A 20,681-nucleotide genomic window follows, 5' to 3' on the forward strand; every position below is an offset into this window, starting at 1 on the left:
TAAGCTGTTTAGAACCTCGGGTTTTATGGTGTTGTCTAGACAGTTCAAGGTTTTGTAAACAGCCCAGCCAGGTCACGCAAGATAAAGCGGCGAGGAGCGGAGCGGACCTCCGCCGGATGCCTGCCCCCGCGCAGGGCCCGCCGCGGCCGGGGCAGCGGGCTGCGCTCCCGGCCGAGCGCCCCGCTCCGCTCGCCCTGCCGAGGAATGGCATTTAAGAGATCCACCCCTCTGCCTCCCGAGCTTTTTCTTGTCTTTTTTTTTTTTTTTTTTTTTTTTTTGCACCCCCCCCCGCGCTAGTGCCAATTGTTTATAGCTCCCTCTTGTCTGAGTCGCTCTGAGCCCTCGGTCTTTCTGCCTTGCTCTTCACTAACAAGTAAACAGTCATTGGCGTTGGGGATTCGGGGCTTATCGGGAGCCTGACCGGCTTAAAAAAAAAAAAAAAAAAAAAAAAGCCTTTTTCGTTGTTTATAGGAATTGCAGCACCGTCAGAAGTGATGGGCTGCAGACAGCCATGTTGGCTCTGCCTCGCAGCGAACAGGGAAGGTTGCGCATACCTACAATGGGAGAGTTAGACGTCTAAACTGTTACTTATTTAAAAGGCATTTAAAATAACCCGACTAGGCTTCCTCCCGTTATTATTTAACTGAACTTGGCTCTAGCCCGGGAAGCGCTAGGATCCTTCGGAGATGGAAATCCATACAGTCCACGGAAGTTATAACCTTAACTTTACTAGAAACCATTTATTCACATGAAAAAGACAGTGGCCCATGCTTTTGGATGACAATAGAAACATATATATATATATTTTATATATAGCGAACGTACATTTACCATCTCTTAAATAAACCGCATTCACTTAAAGGGAGGAAAGTGTTACCCTAGCTCAAAAGCAACAACAGAGCCCCCCCGAACTCAATGAATTGTAAGCAAAAACTACCAGACACACTGCAGGTCCATTGCTGGTACTGTGGGAGAGGAAAAAAAGCACCTTTGGCGAGAAACACTTGAGAGTGGACAGTTGGATTTACCCTAGTTTCCCCTTATCAGGAATCTGCTCCGCCAAGCCCCGAAATCTCCAGTGGCCATTCAGTGTGTGGAGTTGCACATGAAAATGAAACTTTGAGTTCCGCAGGGTGGATGTGTCATGTAAACCAATTTACTTTTGCATTCAGATGGCAGGTCAGAGAGACCGAGATATTCTTTGTTTTTCTTCTTTCTTCCTTTTCTCTGAATCTCTCTCTCTTTTTAAAATTTTTTTTCCCTTTCTTTTCTTTCCTTTTTTTTTTTTTTTTTTTTTTCAAAACAGGGGATTCCCAGTGAAATATTGGAGTCGATCTCTGTTCAGTTTCTTTTCTTTCATCCTTCGATTCTGGAACCAGATTTTAACTTGCCGGTCAGTGAGGTTGAGCATTCTGGACAACTGCAGTCTTTTCTCTTTGTTTATGTACACGTTGAAGAAAAACTCCCGTTCCAGTTCTCTTATCTGGTATTTGGTATAGGGACACCTCTTTTTCCTTGATCGCTGGGGAATTGCTGAAATTCAAGAGAGAAGAAACTGATTTATGCTGCTGCTACGAACACGCTCAGCCAGGACGAGATCAGAGACTTTGACAATATCCCATTGCCTGGAAAGCAGCCCTCTAGCAGTTCAAAAAAATATTCCCGGGGCTTTTACTCTCCGGGTGACTTAGCAAAAAAGCGAATATTTCCCAACTTCTCTTTAAAAGAGAGCACTTCGAGCAACACAGAGAGATATTTAAATGGGCTGGAAAAATTCCAAGTTTCTCCAACTCCTCTCACCCACCCACCACCACCACCACCCCCCCCCCGCCCCAAACAAACGAAGATCTTAAGCTCTAAACCGAAGGTAGCTCTGAGCACTACCTGTGAAATCTCCCCGTTTCCCCCCCGCCAAATCAACAATTTAATAACAATTAATATCCTCTTCCAAGAATACCTTAAGCCCACCTAAATTGGTTTCCTATCGTAAACACGCTTTACAACGGTAAAGGAAATCTTATAGGATATATAAAATCCTTTGGATGCTTATAAAATTGCACATAAAATGCGGCTTGACAAAGTGTTGGCCTTGTACTCTTGCCCCCAATTTACTACTGATACCTACCTGAACTGTTGCTCTTCTCTGCAACAGCCTCACCAGAAGGGGAATCGGCGCTGTTTGCTGGTGTCACTTTCTTCTCTTGGCTGGAAGGTGTTTTACTGCAAGTGCTGCTCGGGGCTTTCAAGTCGCCCTTGTCGGCATCCCCCTCGCCCTCGGAGTGCTGCTGGTACGGGGGTCCGGGGGCTGTCTCGTAAAACTGGTCGAAGCCTTGCGGCAGGATGCCGTTCCTCCCCACCGAGCTGTAGAAGTTGGAGGCGGCGGGAGACGGTCCGTGGTGGCCGCAGACAGGGTCCGTTTTGAATAACATTTCCGTCCTCCTGTTCGCAGGCTGCAGAAAGTCTCTGTGCATCACCTCTTCAGCTGAGTAATAAGGAGCATAACTGCCCCTATACTGCCATTTGCTGCGCTCTAATCCGTATTCCCTGAATGCTACTTCGCGCACAGGTTGGACGTGAGGTAAATTAGAAGAATAAGGAAAAGTCATTTGACAGGACGAAGATTGCGACAAAAAAGAGGGTTTCGTCGAGAAATCTGAGGGTGAGACGTAATAAGCGCACCCTGGCAGATACATATTGGATGTGCCGTGACTGCAATCGTCAAACTCAGTCATGTCTTCCTTTTTGCGATTGCAAGCAACCGGGAGGCTTCAATGCATTGAACAAGATCCATCTATTGCACAAGAGGGTTTGGACAGGATCAACTAAGAAAAAATCCCCACCGTGTGCTGACGTGCAATTCATCTTGATTGATTCTAGTGGTAATTATGTCACGTGACGCGATGTAGAAATGTCCTTATATCTATATCAGCCCCTCGGAAAGGCTCCTAAGATCTCTCCAAAGAGCCCTCCCAGCACGGAGAGACGAGCGCAGCGTTTGTACAAATATAGCCGGTTTTTCCCCTCATCCTTTCACCAGGCGATCACATACACGTAGGTGGTGCGGCAAATCACCTGGGGCCGCGCCGCCCGGGCGGGCGGGCGCCTGCCCACCGCCGGAGCCCGGCGCGGAGCCCCGCGGAGCGCAGCCCCCCGCCCGCATCGCCGCCCAGCCCGCCCGGCCTCCGCGGGCGGTGGGGAGGGGGGGGCCGGGGGGGGGGGGGGCGGGGAGGGACGGAGCCGCCGTCGGGGGAAGGTAGCCCTGGGAGCGCGGGTGCGGGCCCCCGGCCGGGCACCCTCGGCTCGCAAACGTGATGGCTCCTCCTTGGAGGGAGCGATGCTCGCCGGCCGCCGCTCAGGCGGATGATGAGCGGGTGACGGCTCGCTCGGGAAAGCCAAGTCCCATTCACACGCTCGAGCGTACGAGTGGGTCTGCCCGCCCGGCTCCGGCCATCCGCAGCTGGCATCGAAACCGGTCACGAAATGCAAAGCCCGAGCCCCGATCACCTCCTTTTCCCTCGCCTACGAGCCCAAACACTGCGCGCTTGTGCCAGGGCGCCAGAGACGAACTGAAAAGAGAAAGGCGCAAACAGAGCATCTCTCGGGAGCCGCTTTTATGAAAGGGAGACACTTTGGGGCTCTTCTGGAAAGCGAAGGGCTAGGGCGGGAAGACAAGTCCGCCGAGCACGGTTTCCTTGGGAAGCAGAGCAGCACACAAAGTGACCTCTGTTCCCGTGCCTCCGACTCCCACCAAAATGTTCATTTTCATTGGAAGGGAAAAGCAGGCTTGGGAGCGGGCGACGCGCACAACACCCGCCAGCCCCGCGGCCGCCCTGCCCTCGAGGGCGCATTTTTGCCAATTTTCTGTTTCTCCTTGAAATATGATTTTACAGAGACGAGCACAAACCGGGGCACAGAGGCTGAAAAGAGAAGAGAATAAATAATACGCGCCAGCAATAGCCCTATGCTCGAGCAATTCCTCATTCCAGAAACGTTTGCCAGCTCTCTATGGGAATGCCTTTTTCCGCCACTGTACAGCATAGCCAGAGTAGCCCCGCCACATGCCGCTCTCCAAATAAACCCGAAACCTGGGCGAGCCCTCCACGCCGAGCAGGGTCGCCCCCTCCTGCCACCCGGGCAATCCCCGGGCGCTCCGGCCAGGCGGCAGGCCCCGGAGCACCTCCAAAAAGACAGCCTCCAAGTCCCACAGCGAGCAGAGAGCCCCGGCAGGTAGGGAACCGGCCCCAAAGCGCTGCCGGCAAGTGGGGGCAAGGCCCGGGCCCCCCCCTCCCCGCCTCTGCGAGGCGGCGGTGCCCGCCGAGGGCTCGGCCAGGCGCAGGCTGCGCGCCCCGCGGCCCCGCCGCCACGGGCGCCTCCTGCGCGCCCCCGGCTCCGCGCCGCTGCGGAGGCGCTCCGGGGGCGGGAGCCCCGCAACCCGGGCTGCGCCCCGCACCCTGCCCCCCGCCCCGCCGCCGCCGCCGCCGCCGCCGCCGCCGCCGCCGCCGCCACCGCCCCTCCTGCCTCCGCCGGCCCCCCAGAGCAGGCGAGGGCTGCCCCGGGGGCTTCCACACCGCAGCCCAGCTTGCCCTCTCCGCAAAGCAAGAGACCAAAGCCGGGCAGATAAGATGAAACTCGTTCCTTTCTTTCCCTCCCCTTTCTTTCCTTTTTTTCTTTTCTTTGTACAGTATGGTATTTTTTGCCTTGGTGCCTCGCTCGCAAACCACCTCAAACGCCACACGCTGCTCCCAGCAGATCGACTCTCGCAAGGTATCACTAGGAATCAAGGCACAAAACCACCGTTCCCTCCCTTTACCGCCAACTTTCGAGCCCTCTCCGTTCTGCTGCAACACATGAACAACCTCCTAAATATGATGCCTGCGCAGTTAAAATGGCTCCTGTGTCACTTACCACCCTGAGCTTGCAGCAGAGCAGGGCAGGGATCCGTTTGGATTGTGCCCCCAGGTTTCCCATCGCCTATCTCATCGGGAGAGATGGCTCTGGGAACCTACGGAGCTTCATTTTCTTTACCGTTCAAACAACTAATTAAGCCTTAGCCAGGCTCCTTCACCTTCCTTTCGATGCAGCAAGCCTCGCATCAATTACATTTTGGCGCAGGAGCCAACCGGTTTCAACTAATTCAAGTTCAAAGACATGGCGACGATTTGTTAATACGAAAACAGCCCTTTTAGGAAACAGTCCCTTAAAAAGCGATCTAATTTGGGGAACGTGAGACCAATATCGCAGCAGAGACCCCGCTGGAATAAGGCAGACCTGGGGGTCCTCTCCTGCCAGAGCATTTTCACCCTGGGGTAGGTTCCCAGCCCAGCTCTCAGCATTACATATCCAACACATCCCCTCCCCCCCCCCCTTAATTTTTTTTTTTTTTAATGCCTTACGCAGATTAAATAGCGTCGAAACATACATGCATATCATGTAGACAGTCAGGCGAATACTTTACCGTCAGGCGTCTTGAAACCTCTGCAACCGTTGCCTGGAATTACCAAGTATTCAGGTCCAAGTGCCATTTCCAAAAGCCCTCCGCGGAAATTAAGGCGACTGGCGCAACATTCGCGTTTAAAACCGCACCCGGTCCGGCTGGAGAAGATGCGGTATTTTTGTGCCACCCAAGATAAGACACTAACTTGACCTTAACTTTGTTATGGCGCCCCTAGTATCTGGAGAACGTGAACAGACACTGTCTGGCAGCTCTCGTAAAAACCGACTGGAGAAGAGATTCTGAGTCATTTCATTTATTGCCACTACAGTTCTGCAAGAAAGCTTTTCCTCCCTGCCAAACTTTAATTATTTATGCTCTTTTAGGAAGCACAAAGGCATCCAGAGCCATTCCCGACAAGCCGAGTTGCGTTTGCAGCCTTATCAAACGAGGAGGAATGGAGAGCCCCCCTCGGAAGGGCTTTATCACGTTTAGGCTGCGGTCGGAATGCAAAGATGTTTATGTTGGAGTAAATAAAGGGATGGACGGTCGCCTGCGTGCCGCGGGGGGACGCGGGCGTGGGCGCAGCAAGCGGGTGCCCGCTGCTCCCCCCCCCCCCCCCCCCGCCCCGCATGCACCCACAAAGCCGGGGCGGGGGGACTGGAGACACACAGCTGGAAGGACACCCGAAATGATCCAGCCGCGGGGGCGTGGGGCACATCCACCTCACGCGGGCGCATCTCCTGCACGCCCACCCGGCGCGCCGCACACGCGTGTGCACACATGTGCCCACGGGGCGGCTGGGGCGGGTGTGCGCAGGCAGGCAGAGCCGCACGGGCAGGGCGCGCCCCGCGTCCGCAGTTCTGCCACACGCGCGTGTACCTCCCCACGCTCCCGGAATGGCTGTCCTCGCCCGCTGCTTCAGGGGAACGGCCGAAACCCGGGAGTATGGGCACGCGTGAAATCGCGCACCATTTTCTACCGCCTGTGCGCCTATGCACGGTGTGAGCCCGCAAATAACGTCCGTCCGTGTGGGCGCACACACGGTTACGCACAACGGGCGCTGCAGAAATCGGTCCATCTACATCTATCTGCGTATGTATGTATGTATACAGGCACATACAGAGACACAAATACACGTTCCTTTCGCATCTCACGGCGCGATTCAAGTCCTACCTCCTCTGTTTTTGCTCCTTCTGTGGGCGATTTAGACTAGAGGCTTTACAACGAGCCGTCGTCGTGGATCAGATACGTTTAATAAATAATACATTGCCTTTCACATCCTTTCACCCGAGGTTCCTCTTCGGATTTCACATCACCCGTGTAATAAAGGGACTGGTTGTACTGGGGCGGGTTAGGACGGGAAGGACGGCATGAAGGGTCCATTTCTCATGGACTGTAGCCGGCTGAATAGTATTCCAGGAGAGAATAAGAAAAGGGGCTTTATCTGGTTTTTGCTTTTCTCCTGGCTCGCATCATTGGGGTTGCTTCTAGTTTTTTTAATTAGGGAAATGCTACTGAATGAAGAGACTTTTATTGTCCGCAATGCGCCAGCTCCCAGCACAGGGGCTGAAAGCCTCGAAGGCTTGGAGGGACGCGGGGCTGGTGCCTCTGGCTGTAGGTGGCTAGGTGTGCAGCCCCCTCCCTCGGGGAGCTCGCCCCCGGCTCTGTCTCGCCCCCGCTTCTCCCCTGGCAGTCGCCCCGCCATCACCGAGGTGGGTTTTTGTCTGCGTTGGGCACTGCGGCAAGGGTGGCCATTCTGGACGGCGAGAAATGCGCCTCCAGCTTGGGCTGGTTTTCCTTCTCCCTCCCGAAACGCCACCCGAGCGTTACCTTTGGGGCTCTCTGGAAAGCTTTCGGGAAGATGGCTGCACTTCTGCCCGCCTAGAAATCCGGCATGTACCTCCCAAATCATCTGGACCACTGTGCCCTTGAGAGCAGTACTCGCAAGCAAATGAGCGGGTAGGAGCAAAGTTCAAATATGCCTCTTTATGAAATAATGAGTTTACTGCCTTCAGGAAGGCAACAGCCCCGTGTAAATAGGTAGCTGCTTTGTGTCGTTCCTTGTGGTTGTTTAGCCTTGTTGCATACGCCCCGAACAACCATATCTGAGCCTACTTTATATACCAGAAAATAACGCGAGCTCCGCCAGCGTAATTATGATTACTGTTGGGAGAGGCAACCCAAGGTTTCGCGTGTGGAAACGCCTCTTCATTAGAAACACATTTAGGTGGAAATTGCAGCCAAAAGGCGTTTTAATCCGGACCTACAATTCCATGAGGTTTCTTTTTTTATTATTATTTTTGGGGTTGGTTTTGTTGTCGTTGTGTTTTTTTCTCTCATTTATTTTCTGAAGTATCAGACCAAGGCAATATCTAGCATTTCCCCTGGCTCTGCAGCCCTGGCCAGCCCGAGTGCTCCGGTGCTGCAGAGGCTGGAGGCTCCCGGCAGAGACAGCCTGTCAGCAAGATGCGGGGAAAATCGATTTCGTTCTCGTCCTAAAACAATAATCAAACGGCTTGGGCAATGCTCCCAGCCATTCTGGTTGGGTTATCCTCTGAGGTTTATATCTGGGCAAAAACCCGAAAGCGTTCCCCCCTTTCCCTCATAAAAACCTCTGCGGAAGCGGCCATGGGGACGGTCTCACAAAATCGGCAAACCCGCCAAAAGCTCGGGGCTCTCCTCTATCCTGCGCCTGCAGCACCTCGGGGTGAGAGGGGGGGCCCCGGCCCCCCCCCTGCCCCGGCCCCGGCCCCGGCCCCGGCCCCGGCCCTTGCCCCTGCCCCTGCCCCGGCCCCGGCCCCAGCCCGCCGCGGCCTCGGCTCCTCCCGCTCTCCTCCGCCCGTTTGTTTGGGGCAGCGCTTGGACAAGGCCAAAGTCAGCGGCGGCGCTGGAAGGGCAGGGCCCTGCCCGGCCACCTGGGGCGGCACCGGCGGCGGCGGCGCCGCCGGGACCACCCGCGCCCGGCTCGGCGGCCCCCGCCGCCGCCGCGGGACCCCGCGCTCCCCCGGGGCCCGGCCGGCGGGGGAAGCGGGCGGAGGGCCGCTCCCTCCCGAGAGGGCAACCCCCGCTCTGTGCCCGGCGAGGAGACCGGCCCGCGCCCCGGGGGCGGCGGCACCCCCCCCCCCCCCCCCCGCCCCCACGGGGGGCTCCCCTCCGCCCGTGTCCCCCCGCCGTCGGGGCGGGCAGCCGCAAGCGGAGCGGCGGGAGCGGCGGCCGCCGCCGCCGCGGAACCGGCGCGCAGGTTACGCGCGGGCCTGGCGCGGGTGTCACGTGCCCTCTCCGCCGGGCTGCGGCCGGATCTGCGGCTCCGAGCGGGGAGGGGGGTCGGGGGGTGGGGGGGGGGGGGGGGGAAAGAAGAAGAAGAAGGAGAAAGAAAAAGGTTTATTTGTTAACCACTTTCCCCCATGGCTGCTCGAGCAGGTTACTCCAAACCGCAAAACAAGCCGGCGCCGCAGGCTCGCCCCGGCGTGCAGGGCAGCAGATGAAGGGAGCAGCCGGGACTCACAGAGCCGACGTCTTTACTAGGCGTTATTCCTTTATTTTGCTGCAAAATGGTGTTTACATACAGATAAAAGAAATCGATTTTAGTTTAGCACCGCTCGTTCTCCGGGGAAAGAGAGGGTAAGAAGCAGGAGAAAATCTATATAAATGGAGAAAGAAAGGTAAAAAGCTGATAATACAGGTTTCTGTGCCGGTCCGGCTTGTCCTCTTCATTTTGGCTAAGGACTCGGGGTTTGCCAATTTACGCAGGGAACCTACGCGTTTCGAGAACTTGGTCTAAACGGTAACAACTCACACTCCCCGCGTTGCACTCGCGAATACGCTCTACTCTAGGGGTGAACACTCCGGGCACGAGTTCATGCAGGAACGGGCGGACTCTGCTCTAGTACATAGAAAGCGCCTGCTCTCGCATTACTACTCTTTTCTTTTTCATCCGCCGGTTCTGAAACCAAATTTTAACTTGCTGATCGCTTAAATTCAGTCTGTTTGATAGTTCTTTCCTCTTCTGTCGGTTAATAAACTCATTGAGGAGAAACTCGTTTTCCAATTCAGCAATTTGTTGTTTTGTGTAAGGTTTCCGTTTCTTTCTTGATCTCCCCTGGGTGGGGCACCAAGGCAAACCTACAACAAACACGTCGATAATTTAGTGGATCAGGTCTGGGCATTAAAGAGAATATGCAAAAAAACCCGCAAGATAAACAGGGCTAAACTAGGTCGGCAAATCGGGCAAAGCACAGCTTGACAGCGCAATTTCTATCTACCTCCGAGTCGGATTAAGCGATTATCGCTCCGAGTGGGTTACGGGGGGTTTACAAAGCAATTACAGGCATCTCTTAGAAAGCAAGTATCACTAGGTCGCCTCTAACTAAAGCGAGATATTTAAGGCATACCATCCTGCACTGAAGGTCTGAGGCATGACTGGACTGCTGCGGGCTGAACTGTCAGGTTCAAGTTGACGGAATTCTTGATGTCCTCCTTTAAGCTGGAAGTGCAGGAATTCACTTCAAAAATTGCAGCCGAGCCATGCAAACTTCTCTGTAGGCTCGAGTGGTCATACTTTACGGGCTTTAAGTTGGCTGCGTGAGTAACAGTTGGGTCATTTGCAAAAGATTGCCTTTGCCTGCATCTCTCCTCTTGTTTGGAGCTCGCATCGTGGGCGTAATATTTATTGTTGTCTTCCAGGCACTCTTTGTTGCCGTTGGAGCTGATGTTGATTGGAACGGAGCCGGGGAGGTAAGGCTGCGCCGCGCCGCTGAACGCGTGGCTCTGCGGCTGGGCTGCGCACGAACTTGAGCAAGTCCACGGGATCGAGCTCCGGGGGTAGGAAATGGTGGGCAGAGCCGCCAATTGACTGCCATTAGCCCGCAAATTAGGAAAATAAAAGGAATCTGGAGATTGCAAATTCAAGAGAGAACCAACGTAGCCAGATCTGTAGAGACTGCGATCACACATTTCCAACAAAGGACTTCAGCTGTTCTTACAGCAGTATTTAGTTACAACAGGGAATAAGCGGAAAGCCTGAAACGATTGGACGAAACTTTGCAGACAGGTTCTTCAAAGCCGGTAATTTCAGCACCGCCTCCAGCCACCGAGCCACTGAGTCCCCCCTTTTTTTTCCCCTTCTCCTTTTTTCCCCCCTTTTTAAAAGTCTTATGATAACACTTGAAATATGAAAATACCGAGCTCGCAAGGGGGAGGGGAAAACATGGTCTCCGCTTCTATAAAAGTGGCCGGGGCTGGCTGGCAAAGCTGCGGCGCCAGCGGAAAGATGAGGGGAAGCCAAACATTGGCAGAGATGCCGAGGGGACAGGGCAGCCCCCGGCCCGGCCGTGCCACCCCCCCCCCCCCGCCCCCGGTCGGCAGCTCCCCCCACCCCCCCTCCCCGCCCCGGCCAGCCGCCCTGCGCCCGGCAGCTGCCGGGGCCAAAACTACACCCGCGATAAGAGCGTGCACCGCGGGCTGAGAGTAACCTACGCTGGCTCCTTCCCACTAAAGGGAAAGAGATGTGACCGCTCAGGGCACACGTCCCTACTTCTGCCCCTGTACAGACGAATACACCTTGTGCGTGCGTGTGCGCAGAACGCGTACGTTGTCCGTTTTAGATACGCGTTTGTTTTAATTGCGAGAAACACGATATGCATCTGCATATGCTTGCAATTAAAATCTTAATGGATCGGCTATCACCAGGATCGTCGTTCTCGTACGCTAATGACTAGTGTCCTCTTAGGTCGGCACGCCTGCCCTTTTTACCCCTTTTACCTTCCATCTTCACTCCGAAGCGAAGACGAGTTTTTAAACAACGCTTCTAAAACTCGGGGTTTATTTTGTCTTTAGAATACAATCAAACAAACATCAACAATAACAACAACGGGAATAACAACAGCGACAACACGGAATTACTTGAGCAACCCGCCGAGATAAATAAATAAATAACCAGAATCGAAAGACTGCAAGAAAGAAAATGCCCGGGTCTGCTCTGCAGCAGAGAGGATGGGAGCGCAGCGGTGGGCAGAGGAGAGGCAGCCTCAGCTGGGTACCCCGCTGCTGTCTCCCAAGCAGCGTATGAGGAATTCTTCTGCCCTGACAAGAAAATTATCCCTTACAGTGTTATTTGGGGCGGGGGGTGGGTGGGTGTTATACATATTTTTACATTTTTGGGGAGATCAAACAGCAGCCCAGTTCTTCCGTTCTCTCTCCCGTTTTCCCGGTAGCACCGGTGTAAGTACGAACAAAATCCTGCCCGAGAGCATCCTCACAGGAGGTTGCTCGTGTCCCGTCCCAAATCGTGCGGGTCTGGAGACGCTTTACCTCCCCCGGCGGCAAGCCGAGGCCCGCCCGCCTGCCGCACCCCCCCAAAGACACCCGCAATGGGCCCGGCGGCCGGGGGTCTCGGCGAAGGAGACCCCGCCAAAGCCCGGCCGAGCTCGGCGGCGGCCGCGGGCACCGCGCTCCCGCAGCGCTGCCGGCACCGCCGCCCCACAGCCCCGCCGGAGACTTTGGAGGCCCGTCCGTCAGCCGGACCGGGCGTTTCTGTCCTCGGCCTCTTTTCCGAGAGGATCTCCCGTGGTCTGAGCGAGCCCAGCTTCAAGCAGAGCCTTAACGCCCGGCCTTCGCCACTTTCATTACCTCGGTTAAAAACTTGAACCTAGTTAACAGGTAGGGTTAATTTTTCCGTGTTGTTGTCCTGTTGATCATAGTTTTAATCTTGGTTTTATTTCTACTCCGAGATCAGAGACGCTGGCCCTCTTGACATTCTCCTAATCAAATTCATCTTTCTGTTTAATGGGAAATTGGGGTAAATTCTGCAGTAATTTCATTGCCCTGGAAGAAATCTTTAAATGATTGCTCTCTCCTAGACCACACAGGACCACACAAGCACCGCTGGAGGATATTACTGACCACTGCCTTTAATTTTTATTGTTTGAGTTATGTCTACCAATTGAATCTCCCTCTTATTAGCTTACTCGCTTTCTGCTTTTTTTCTCCCCGAGAGGATGGGTAATAGTTTATTTTCATAACGGCCTTTTGCGAAAAAGCTGACCGTGATTTTCGGTTCTCGGAAGACAGAAGGAACGTTTTGTGTTCAAAGACTATATTTTCGCCCGCAATAAACACAAGGAGTGGATGTGAGTTCCCAGTTACCGGAAAGAGAGGTGACACTTCAAACTAACTTTTATGAGGTTAGAGAAAACAGAGCTTTCAATTAATGCTCAGCTCTTCTGTAATTGCTAATTAATACCGCAAAAAATATGAAAAGCCGAATCTGGAGTAGCTGGAGACACTCACAGCTGCGGAAAGCGATGTTTATGTTTAAATCTGTAGGGAAAAGCACTGACAGAAACATCTTGTTCCAGGGGCAGGCTGGCCGCTGCCGCGGTGCGGAGAGCCTCGGACGGACTTGGGCTGGTTTTTCCAGCCACAGCCGGCTTCTGGTTTGGGGGGCGGCGTTTTAATGCCGCGGGTGTCCCCCTGCCTCTGTCTGTACAGGAAATATCACCGCTGAGGAACAGAGCGACCCGGAGGGCTGCTTTCACACGCTCCTTTCCGCTCTCTTTTTTTTTTTTTTTTTTTTTTTTCCTTTTAAATAGGCAACCGGATCGGCCTGAACATCAGAGCTGACCACACGCTATAATTTCACTGGCATATTCTTCCAGTTTACAGCCGAAGGTTGCTCTGCGTGTGACCGAGTAGTCTCCCTCGCCCATTTATCACTCGGAAACGCGGCTCCTGAAGCGAGCCGAAGGCTTCCCCTGCCTATGCCGGGGGTTGTCCAGGAGATGGCAGGATTGCCTCAGACATGGCTGGAAATCGCGCTGCCTGACAGGAGCCAAGCTCCATGGTAGCTGCGGGGCAGGCGGGCCGGCCGGCCTGCAATGCATCATTGTGCCACTGCGCATTTGCAGCTCACTTTGTCGAGGTACATATTAATTATCGGTAATAATGCGCGCTACATTTCAGGCGAACCACCGCGCCCTTCTCTCTGAGCGCGGCCGGCCGTGTCCGGCCGCAGCTGGGGCTGCGCGGCGGCGGCCCGGCTCCGCGCCCGCGGGCGGGGAGCGCGGAGGAGCGCCGGGGCCCCGCCGGGGCCGCGTGCGTCCCGGGGAGAGGCCGGACCCCGGGCACGGGGATTTGGAATAGCGCTCGTCAGTGCCCCAGCGCCGGGCGTAGAAAACTTAAAATCGGCACCGCTGGGTGGACGGGCTGACGCGCCCCGGCCCGTCGCCCCGGGCTCGCCTTCCTCCTGCCTGTAGCTGCCACTTTCTCACTGCTTGTGCACGTTGTTGCTCCGAGATTAAAAGGCGACTCCTCTCCATCTGGTACCGATTTGCCAGCCGGTTCGGGTTTCCTCCTGCCCCGGGAAGGGAGCTCTGGCCGTGGCAAAGCTGCGTCTTCTGAGAGCCCGGAGCCCGGCAAAGCCAAAGGTTAAGCCTGGAAGGAGGAAGGGAACAGCCCGCGACGGCTCCGCGGCCGGGAAACACAACGGCTCCGCAGTGCCCGGCCTTCCGCCTGCGGGGAGGCTCGCTGGGAGGAAAAGCTTCTCCAGAATTAGGAGGAGCGGAGTATGTGTGTGGCTGGGGGGCGGGAGGGGGGAGGCAAGGGTGGGGAAAGAAGAATTTAAAACATTCAGAGAAAACAGGGCTGCGTCGGCAGAGAGGGCTCCTCCAGGTACTTCAGCGATGTGCGCCACGAGTCTCCAGAACCAGACAGAAATGCGCTGCGCCGTAAAACCCGCAACGCTCCGAGACGCACCTTTGTTCGTCCGTTCGGGGAAAATAAACGCCTCAAAAGCCCCGAACGTTCGAGCGGAAGAGAAAGGGGAAGGAAGAGGGCGGAGGAGGCGGAAGATAACCCCCCGCTGGAGCCAGCCGGTTTTGCGGAGCGAACGGAGGCCGGGCCGGCCGCCCCCGCCGCCGCGGAGCCCCGCCGGGGCACCGGCAAGTGCCGGGTCGGCCTGGGAGGGGAAAACAAAGGGGCGCTGGGCCGCCCTCGGCCGCCGGGCACCGGGCAGGCGGAGCCGGGCTCGGGGGGAGAGGGGAGAGACGGACTCTCCCCTGCCTCCCACCCCCGGTGTTTCAAGCCGGCAGCATTTCATCCTCCCCAAACCCCCTTCCCCAGCGGCGAGGCGCTCTCGGATACGCCTCTGCCTCCTTCAACGCGCCTCGCCTCGTATCTACCTCTCTTTTCCCAAGAACGGCGTCCCAAAAGTGGCCCCGGGAAGATCCCAGGCACGCCTGGAGCCCGCGAAACGCCCTGCTGCGAAAAGAAGGCGAATTTCTTCCTCTCTTTTTATATATATCGAAAAGAAATCGTTTTATTAAAGACGCTTCAGGAACAGTTTGGCAACATCGTTAACAGCTAGGAAGTTCAGCCCATATTTCCAACACAAAGTAAAAGCAGGCTTTAAGACAAGAAAAGAAAAAGATATGGTTTATGGAGAAATAGTCTTACCGTATGTCTTACCCACATACACTGGTAATCAAAGTGTTTAGAGCAATAGTACATTATAATAAATAATACTAGTTCGGAACACACACATTTTAATAATTAGACGAGGCACATTAACAGAGAGGATATCGCTTCTCTCTCCTAGTAGTTGACTAGCGTGTCTGATCACCCTGTGTATATCGTAACATGCACACTAGGTTTAAAATAATAAAAAAATCGACAAAATCCTAGCCTTTCGGCCTATATAAATTATGGCATCTTTTGAAATTCCTCATTTATTGCTTCTGTCATTAACACCCGTTTATTTTTGTAAATTAAAAGTTAGCGGTGAACTTCACTTCTCCGACCAGGAGTTTTGGGGTTTTTTTTTTTTTTGTTTGGGTTTGGTTTTTGTTTTTCTGGGGTTTTTTCTTTGTTTGTTTTTTTAAGCGCCGTGGCGGGAGGAAGGAGAAGAGTCTTGTGCTTGTCCGGACAAACAGGCTAGAGCGGGCATTTTACACAAGGTCTGCGCAGGTTTATACACACCTCTGTAGCGGCAGCCTCTCCCCTGGCTGCAGGACGAGCTGACCCACCAGTCCCGCCGAAAGCGCTTCCCCGAGGTGCCCCGACCTGCGCCTCCGCGGAGCGCCCAGCCGCGCAGCCCCCGCGGCCGGCAGCGCCCGCCCGGGCCCGAAGCGCCCCTTCCCGGGAACAGGCGGCTCCTTTTTCAACCGGGGAATATGGAATCCTTCCACTGGAAACGAAATCCACTGGGAAAAAAACCCGCAAAAGAAAACAAAACCCCAACCAACCAAAAAAAACCACCCAAACCCAAAACTGCCGAAGCGGGGAGCGCGGTGGGAGATGCCCGGGACTGTGCTTTGCGCCCCGCAACAGCTCGGAGAGATTCTCCCTCCCTCGAAAAAGCAATTAAAAATCCGGCTGCAGACGTTACCCCTCCAAGCAATTCGTAATTCCCTCCGGGTCCCGGGGGGCTCGGCGGGTTTTGGCAGCAGCCGGGTGCTGCCACGGGTCCGGACTCCGGCTTTCTTGCATTTTCCGATTGAATTTTTTTTTTTTTTTTCACTCGGCGTGTTTTGAAGTTTACGATACCAAATCAAAACTGACACTTTTTGGCACTGGCTGTTGTTCAGAGAAGAAAAAAAAAAAAAACCTACAGAAAACCCCCCAAAGAGTTAAGCATTTAAGAAAGTTATAACTGTAACCGTTCAACATATTTAAATTCGTTTATACTGGCCTAGAGGGAAGAACAGAAAATATAATTAATATTAATATTATTATTATTTTCAAAAGGAAGAAACAGAACTATAATTCAAGATTTGTCAGCACTCCCTTCCACTGAGAGAAAAACGCTGACTTTCATGGAAAACAATTCCCGCAATTTCGCCGCCGCTGGAAGGAGAAAAAAAAATTAAATATATTTTCAATGAAGTCTTTCCAAAAGTCTTTAGCTGGTCGTAAATTGAGTTTATATATCCATCACTGTCCGCAACTAATAGATCAAGATACATTGTCTTTCAGTTTGGAGACTATTTTCTTATCCTTCACCCTCCTGTTCTGAAACCAAATGGTAACTTGTCTCTCAGACAGGTTTGTGGCTGCGGATATCCTTCGCCTCTTGTCCTTGTTAATGAACTTGTTAATGGCATATTCATTCTCGAGTTCTTTAAGCTGCAGTTTTGTGTACGGCACTCGCTTCTTTCTCCCACGCCGGTAGACGCACATATCGGGCTGGTTTAGTGCAACGTCCCCTATTGTAAAAGACATTATGTGAAAAATTAGAATTTTATTACAGGCGTTTAAAGCTTAACCGATACTTGTTGGGCACTGGTTTTCCCGGGCAAATAAATAATGCCGGGTTGTTTACAGTTTATTATTATTTACACCGCCACATTAGTTGCACGTTAGTAAAGCACCAAAACCTTGATGGACTGTCATCACTTTTCAGGCATGCATCGCTAGCGAGCACGCAGGACGGCGGGGGCATTGGCTGGGGTGCCGAGAGCAGGTCGGTGCTGGCAGCGCACACACAGAAATCGCTTTGGTGTGTGTTTCCCCGGGTTTGTTTGCATGTGGTTTGTGCCTCTGTGCCCTCGCTACTCCCAGCCTCTTAAGTGCTCTGGGGCCGGGTCAATCGCCGGCCGGAGAGGCAGGCGAGCGCAAGCCTTCGAGCCGTCCTCCTGCAAACTGCGAACGCGAATACAAGCCCGGCCGCCGAGGGAAGAGGCAGGAGAAGGAGCCGCGGCCGCCCCGGCGCCCGCGGGACGGGGGGTCCGGGGCCCTGGCGCTGGGTGGCGGGGGGGGCCCTGGGGTCTGTCCCGCGGGGTGGAAAGCAGAGGGTGAGGTTTCCTCGGGGGTAGGGGCGGGGGGGGGGGGGGAAGGAAAAAGGAAAATCCACCGCCCCCCCCCCCTCTCTCCGCTCTGTGCGTGTCTGTGCAGCGTGTCCACCTCGGCAGGCCGCCCCTGCAGCCCGGGGGGCGGGGGAGGGGACGGGCAGGCGGAGGAGGCGCGGGGGGGGTTCAGCTCAGACCATTTCTCTCCCTCTCGTACCTGGAAAGGACGATTTCCAAAAGTGTGAGCTCTGTGTCTGATCTTTGGCACAGTAAACCTGACTATTCCAGCCATTAGCCAGAGTCCAAGACTGATAGCCCTCCATTGATATGTATGTTTCGTGTCTCGGTTCCCCAGAGCCAAACGTTGAGACCATGTCTATGTACCCAGGAACGTGCTGGTAGGGGGTTGTATAGCCCTGGTAGAAGGACACTTCCTTCGCCCTGGAGGAGACTTCATTGGCGGGGACACTCGTGCTGGTCAGACTGGAGACGTCCATGTACTTTTCCACGGGAAAGCCGCCAATGGAGGCATGGGGGGGAGACTTCAGGGCGTTTTGCTGGATCCCAACCCCGTGGGACATCCTGCAGCTATAGTATCCATTGCCAAAGTGATACCCATAGCCGAGCGCGGGGGCGGTGGCCGGCGCGGCGGAGCCCGGGCAGTCCTTGGCCGGGGGGTCGGGCCTCGCCGCCGCCCCCGAGCGCTCCCCTCCGCCGGCGTAGGCGAACCCCGAGGCGGCGGCGGCGGCAGCGGCGGCGGCGGCCGCTCGGCCCGTGTGCGCCGCCCCGAAAACGGGCGAGGAGAGAAAATTACGGCACTGCCCGGGGGCTCCGCCGCCGCCGCCGCCGCCGCCGCCGCCGCCGCCGCCGCCGCTGCTGTCGCCGCGCAGTCCGTCCATCTCCCAGCTCGCTGCTTTGCTCATGGCCTTGCACATCGCGGGCGGCGGCGGCGGCGGCTCGGTCCCCGGCCGGGCATGATGCAAATGGTTATTTGCCTCCAACAGGTTGGATCCTGGCGGTACGTTTATAAAAACGAAGTCCAGGTTGGGAGGGGGGACGGGGGTGGGGGCGGCCGGCTCCAGATTAGTTTGCCGCAGGCCGGGGGGCTGCTCATAGGCTGCCGTCGAAACATGTGACCCTCCCGCTGCCCGCACTGCCCCTTTCGCCTCGCAGCCCCCCGGTCCGCACCGACGGCGCGCCCCCCCCTCCCTCCCTTCCCACCCCCGCCCCGCCGCCGCGCTCCCGCCCCGCCGCGGCCCCGGCGCTGGGGAGGGGTTGGGCGGGGGGGGGGGGGGGGGGGGACGACGGGGGGGCGACGGTGATGCCCCTCCGGGCCAGCCTCGCCCCCGTCGCTTTCATCCCCCCCCCCCGCCCCTGCCCGCGGCTTCAAAAGGGCCAGCGGAGGACCAAGGGTCCTCCGCTGGCCCTTTTGAAGCCGCGGGCAGAGGCTCTTTTTTTGAAGCCGCGGGCAGGGGTCTGACCGGATCCCCGGCGAGACCTTCCCCAGCTCATTGTTGCGCCTGCGGCAGGGAGAAAGACCCGACACGGTCTTTGTGTGCCATCCTCCCCACCTCCCTCCTTCCCGGCGATGTATGGAGTGGAAGGGCTTTGTTATAGGGGAGAAGGGGTCCCCTGGCTCCACGGAGCTCTCGGCCCGTGGGAGACCCCCCCCTTCAGCCCCCAGATATTGCTACCAGCCAGGAAATGGCACCGGGGCTGTACGCAGCGCAAGATGCTAAACCTGGCACTCATTAGACGTGGCTTTTTTCCCCTTGCAGTGTCAGTTCATGTCGTGGTAAGGCAGCCTAGTTAAAACGCGGCGTTTGCTTATGCTGACGGCTGTTCTGGGGGTGACTTCCCAAAACTATGGCAAATCCTTCTGTCGTCTCTCTCGACTCTCCCGCTGAGCCGGGGTGGAAATCGCAGGAGCGCGAAGAGCTGGAAATGGAGAAAGCTCCGAAGACGTGCCCCAGCCCCAACCCCAGCCCCAGCCCCAGCCCCAGCCCCTCTGGGCCGGCTCCTGGCGCTCCACGGTCGTGTATTGCAGACACTTAACCCTCTCTCGGGCGCGGAGGGCAACAAGTTGCGGCAGCTCCGCGGGGAAAGGCAGGGCATCTCCGCGCCCGCTGAAAAGCAGCACGTAGCTGGGGCCGTGTTTACTGTCCCAGCGGAGGCTCAGGCGCAGGAGAGAAGAGAGGCAGCCGCCGTGGAGGTGAAACTCGGTGCTGGAGGGGCTGGAGGTGGCCTTGCTGAGCAGCCCGGGCAGGCGGTGGCGGCCCCCCCCGGGCTGCCGGGTTACCGCGGGCGCGGAGGGGCCGAGCGGGAGCGCGGCAGGTCGCGCAGCAGCCGCCCCTGCGCAGCCCTGCTTCGTAGCCGGTCTAATAATCGTCGGCAGTTTCTGGAAGCGGGGTGAGAGATGGCAAACGGGTGCCAGCAATCACGGCAACAACCGGATGGCAAGCACGGGTTCACGTTCATTAGTTCTAACCACTTAATTGCTATTAATCTTTCATAATCAGCTAAGAAGTGAGCCGGACGTGAGTACGTGTTTCACTCGGTTGTAAGTCGAATCAGTATTTACTCTCAGGACATGAAACCCTACGTAATTAGCAGGACGCTTTGTCGAGGCACGAATTTCTCATCCTTTTATGTCCCTGCCCGCAGCTTTCTAGTGACAACATTGCTAACACACCGAAATCCCGAGAAACGAGAGGCTTTATTTCGCCGGACACCTTTCCATTTGTATTCCCATCTCCCGTTGTGTTTCCTCTGGCAAGAAATGCGGTGAAATTTTCTCTCTCGCCACGACATTTTAAATAAGGCTGCCGAAAGAAAGGAGCACCTAAAGCACAGGGTTTCGGAGCTTATTGAGCTGCGTTACATCAAAGCAAACCACGGTGCAGCCGCAGCGACGCCCGCAGAGGACCTCAGCCCTGCCGAGACCTCTGCGCCAGCGAAAGCCCCTCGATGTCCCAGAAAACTGCGTCTTTGGGCGGGTTTATGGCCAACAACTTCCATTCTATAATGAGCCGTTTTGTGGAGGGTGTAGAAAACAGCACTGCCTTGCACGGCAGGATATTATGCACACGAATAATAATAAAAAAAATGAGCTCATGGGCCAAGGTCGGATCTCTGAGATCATCCACCCAGTTTACAAGTGGCAGGACGCGTCCCGCACCCCCGGTCCCGGGGGCCGTGCAGGGCGCCGTGCTCCGGCCCCGGCCCCGGCCCCGGCCCCGGCCCCGGCCCGCAGCAGCCCGCCGCCTCCCCTGCCCGGGAAGGACCGTCCCCATCGAGACTTCGGTCCGAGGCAGGCAGGGCGACGTGCCGCGCTTGCCGGGCCTCTGCCTGCGGGACAGTCCTTGTCTTCGCCCGGCAGCGGCTCCGCGGGTGCCCAGCGCCCCGCGGAGCAGCATTGCATTTTCCATTGACACATTGCAGGGGAATCTGCACACGGGCTAGATAGC

At 55.9% G+C, this 20,681-nt stretch overlaps 3 protein-coding genes across 3 annotated transcripts; all 3 read right to left on the reverse strand.

Moving 5' to 3' along the window:
• Positions 1 to 1,242: 1,242 nt before the first annotated feature.
• HOXD11 (homeobox D11) lies at positions 1,243 to 2,732 on the reverse strand. The gene is made up of 2 exons (XM_049803659.1): positions 2,126 to 2,732; positions 1,243 to 1,533 (listed from the first exon to the last, which is right to left on the reverse strand). Exons 1-2 carry the CDS (start codon positions 2,730 to 2,732, stop codon positions 1,298 to 1,300), a joined length of 843 nt encoding a protein of 280 aa, XP_049659616.1. The 3' UTR covers positions 1,243 to 1,297.
• A 6,306-nt stretch (positions 2,733 to 9,038) lies between these two features.
• On the reverse strand, positions 9,039 to 10,387 carry HOXD12 (homeobox D12). Its single transcript, XM_049805880.1, has 2 exons — positions 9,826 to 10,387; positions 9,039 to 9,556 (listed from the first exon to the last, which is right to left on the reverse strand). The coding sequence occupies exons 1-2, from the start codon at positions 10,385 to 10,387 to the stop codon at positions 9,318 to 9,320; spliced, it is 801 nt and encodes a 266-aa protein (XP_049661837.1). The 3' UTR covers positions 9,039 to 9,317.
• Positions 10,388 to 16,280: 5,893 nt separating this feature from the next.
• Positions 16,281 to 18,113, reverse strand: HOXD13 (homeobox D13). Its single transcript, XM_049804921.1, has 2 exons — positions 17,432 to 18,113; positions 16,281 to 16,632 (listed from the first exon to the last, which is right to left on the reverse strand). The coding sequence occupies exons 1-2, from the start codon at positions 18,111 to 18,113 to the stop codon at positions 16,382 to 16,384; spliced, it is 933 nt and encodes a 310-aa protein (XP_049660878.1). The 3' UTR covers positions 16,281 to 16,381.
• Positions 18,114 to 20,681: the final 2,568 nt, after the last annotated feature.

This window comes from Accipiter gentilis, chromosome 1 (genome assembly GCF_929443795.1).
Source record: "Accipiter gentilis chromosome 1, bAccGen1.1, whole genome shotgun sequence".
In the NCBI taxonomy this organism is placed as follows: domain Eukaryota; kingdom Metazoa; phylum Chordata; class Aves; order Accipitriformes; family Accipitridae; genus Astur; species Astur gentilis.

Coding starts and splice junctions, on each gene's coding strand:
- HOXD11 (XM_049803659.1), bottom strand. CDS start 2,732: ATGACTGAGTTTGACGATTGCAGTCACGGCACATCCAATATGTATCTG. Junction 1,534..2,125: donor AGAGAAGAGCAACAGTTCAG/GTAGGTATCAGT, acceptor CTTGAATTTCAG/CAATTCCCCAGCGATCAAGG.
- HOXD13 (XM_049804921.1), bottom strand. CDS start 18,113: ATGGACGGACTGCGCGGCGACAGCAGCGGCGGCGGCGGCGGCGGCGGC. Junction 16,633..17,431: donor TTGGAAATCGTCCTTTCCAG/GTACGAGAGGGA, acceptor CTTTTACAATAG/GGGACGTTGCACTAAACCAG.
- HOXD12 (XM_049805880.1), bottom strand. CDS start 10,387: ATGTGTGATCGCAGTCTCTACAGATCTGGCTACGTTGGTTCTCTCTTG. Junction 9,557..9,825: donor CAGACCTTCAGTGCAGGATG/GTATGCCTTAAA, acceptor TGTTTGTTGTAG/GTTTGCCTTGGTGCCCCACC.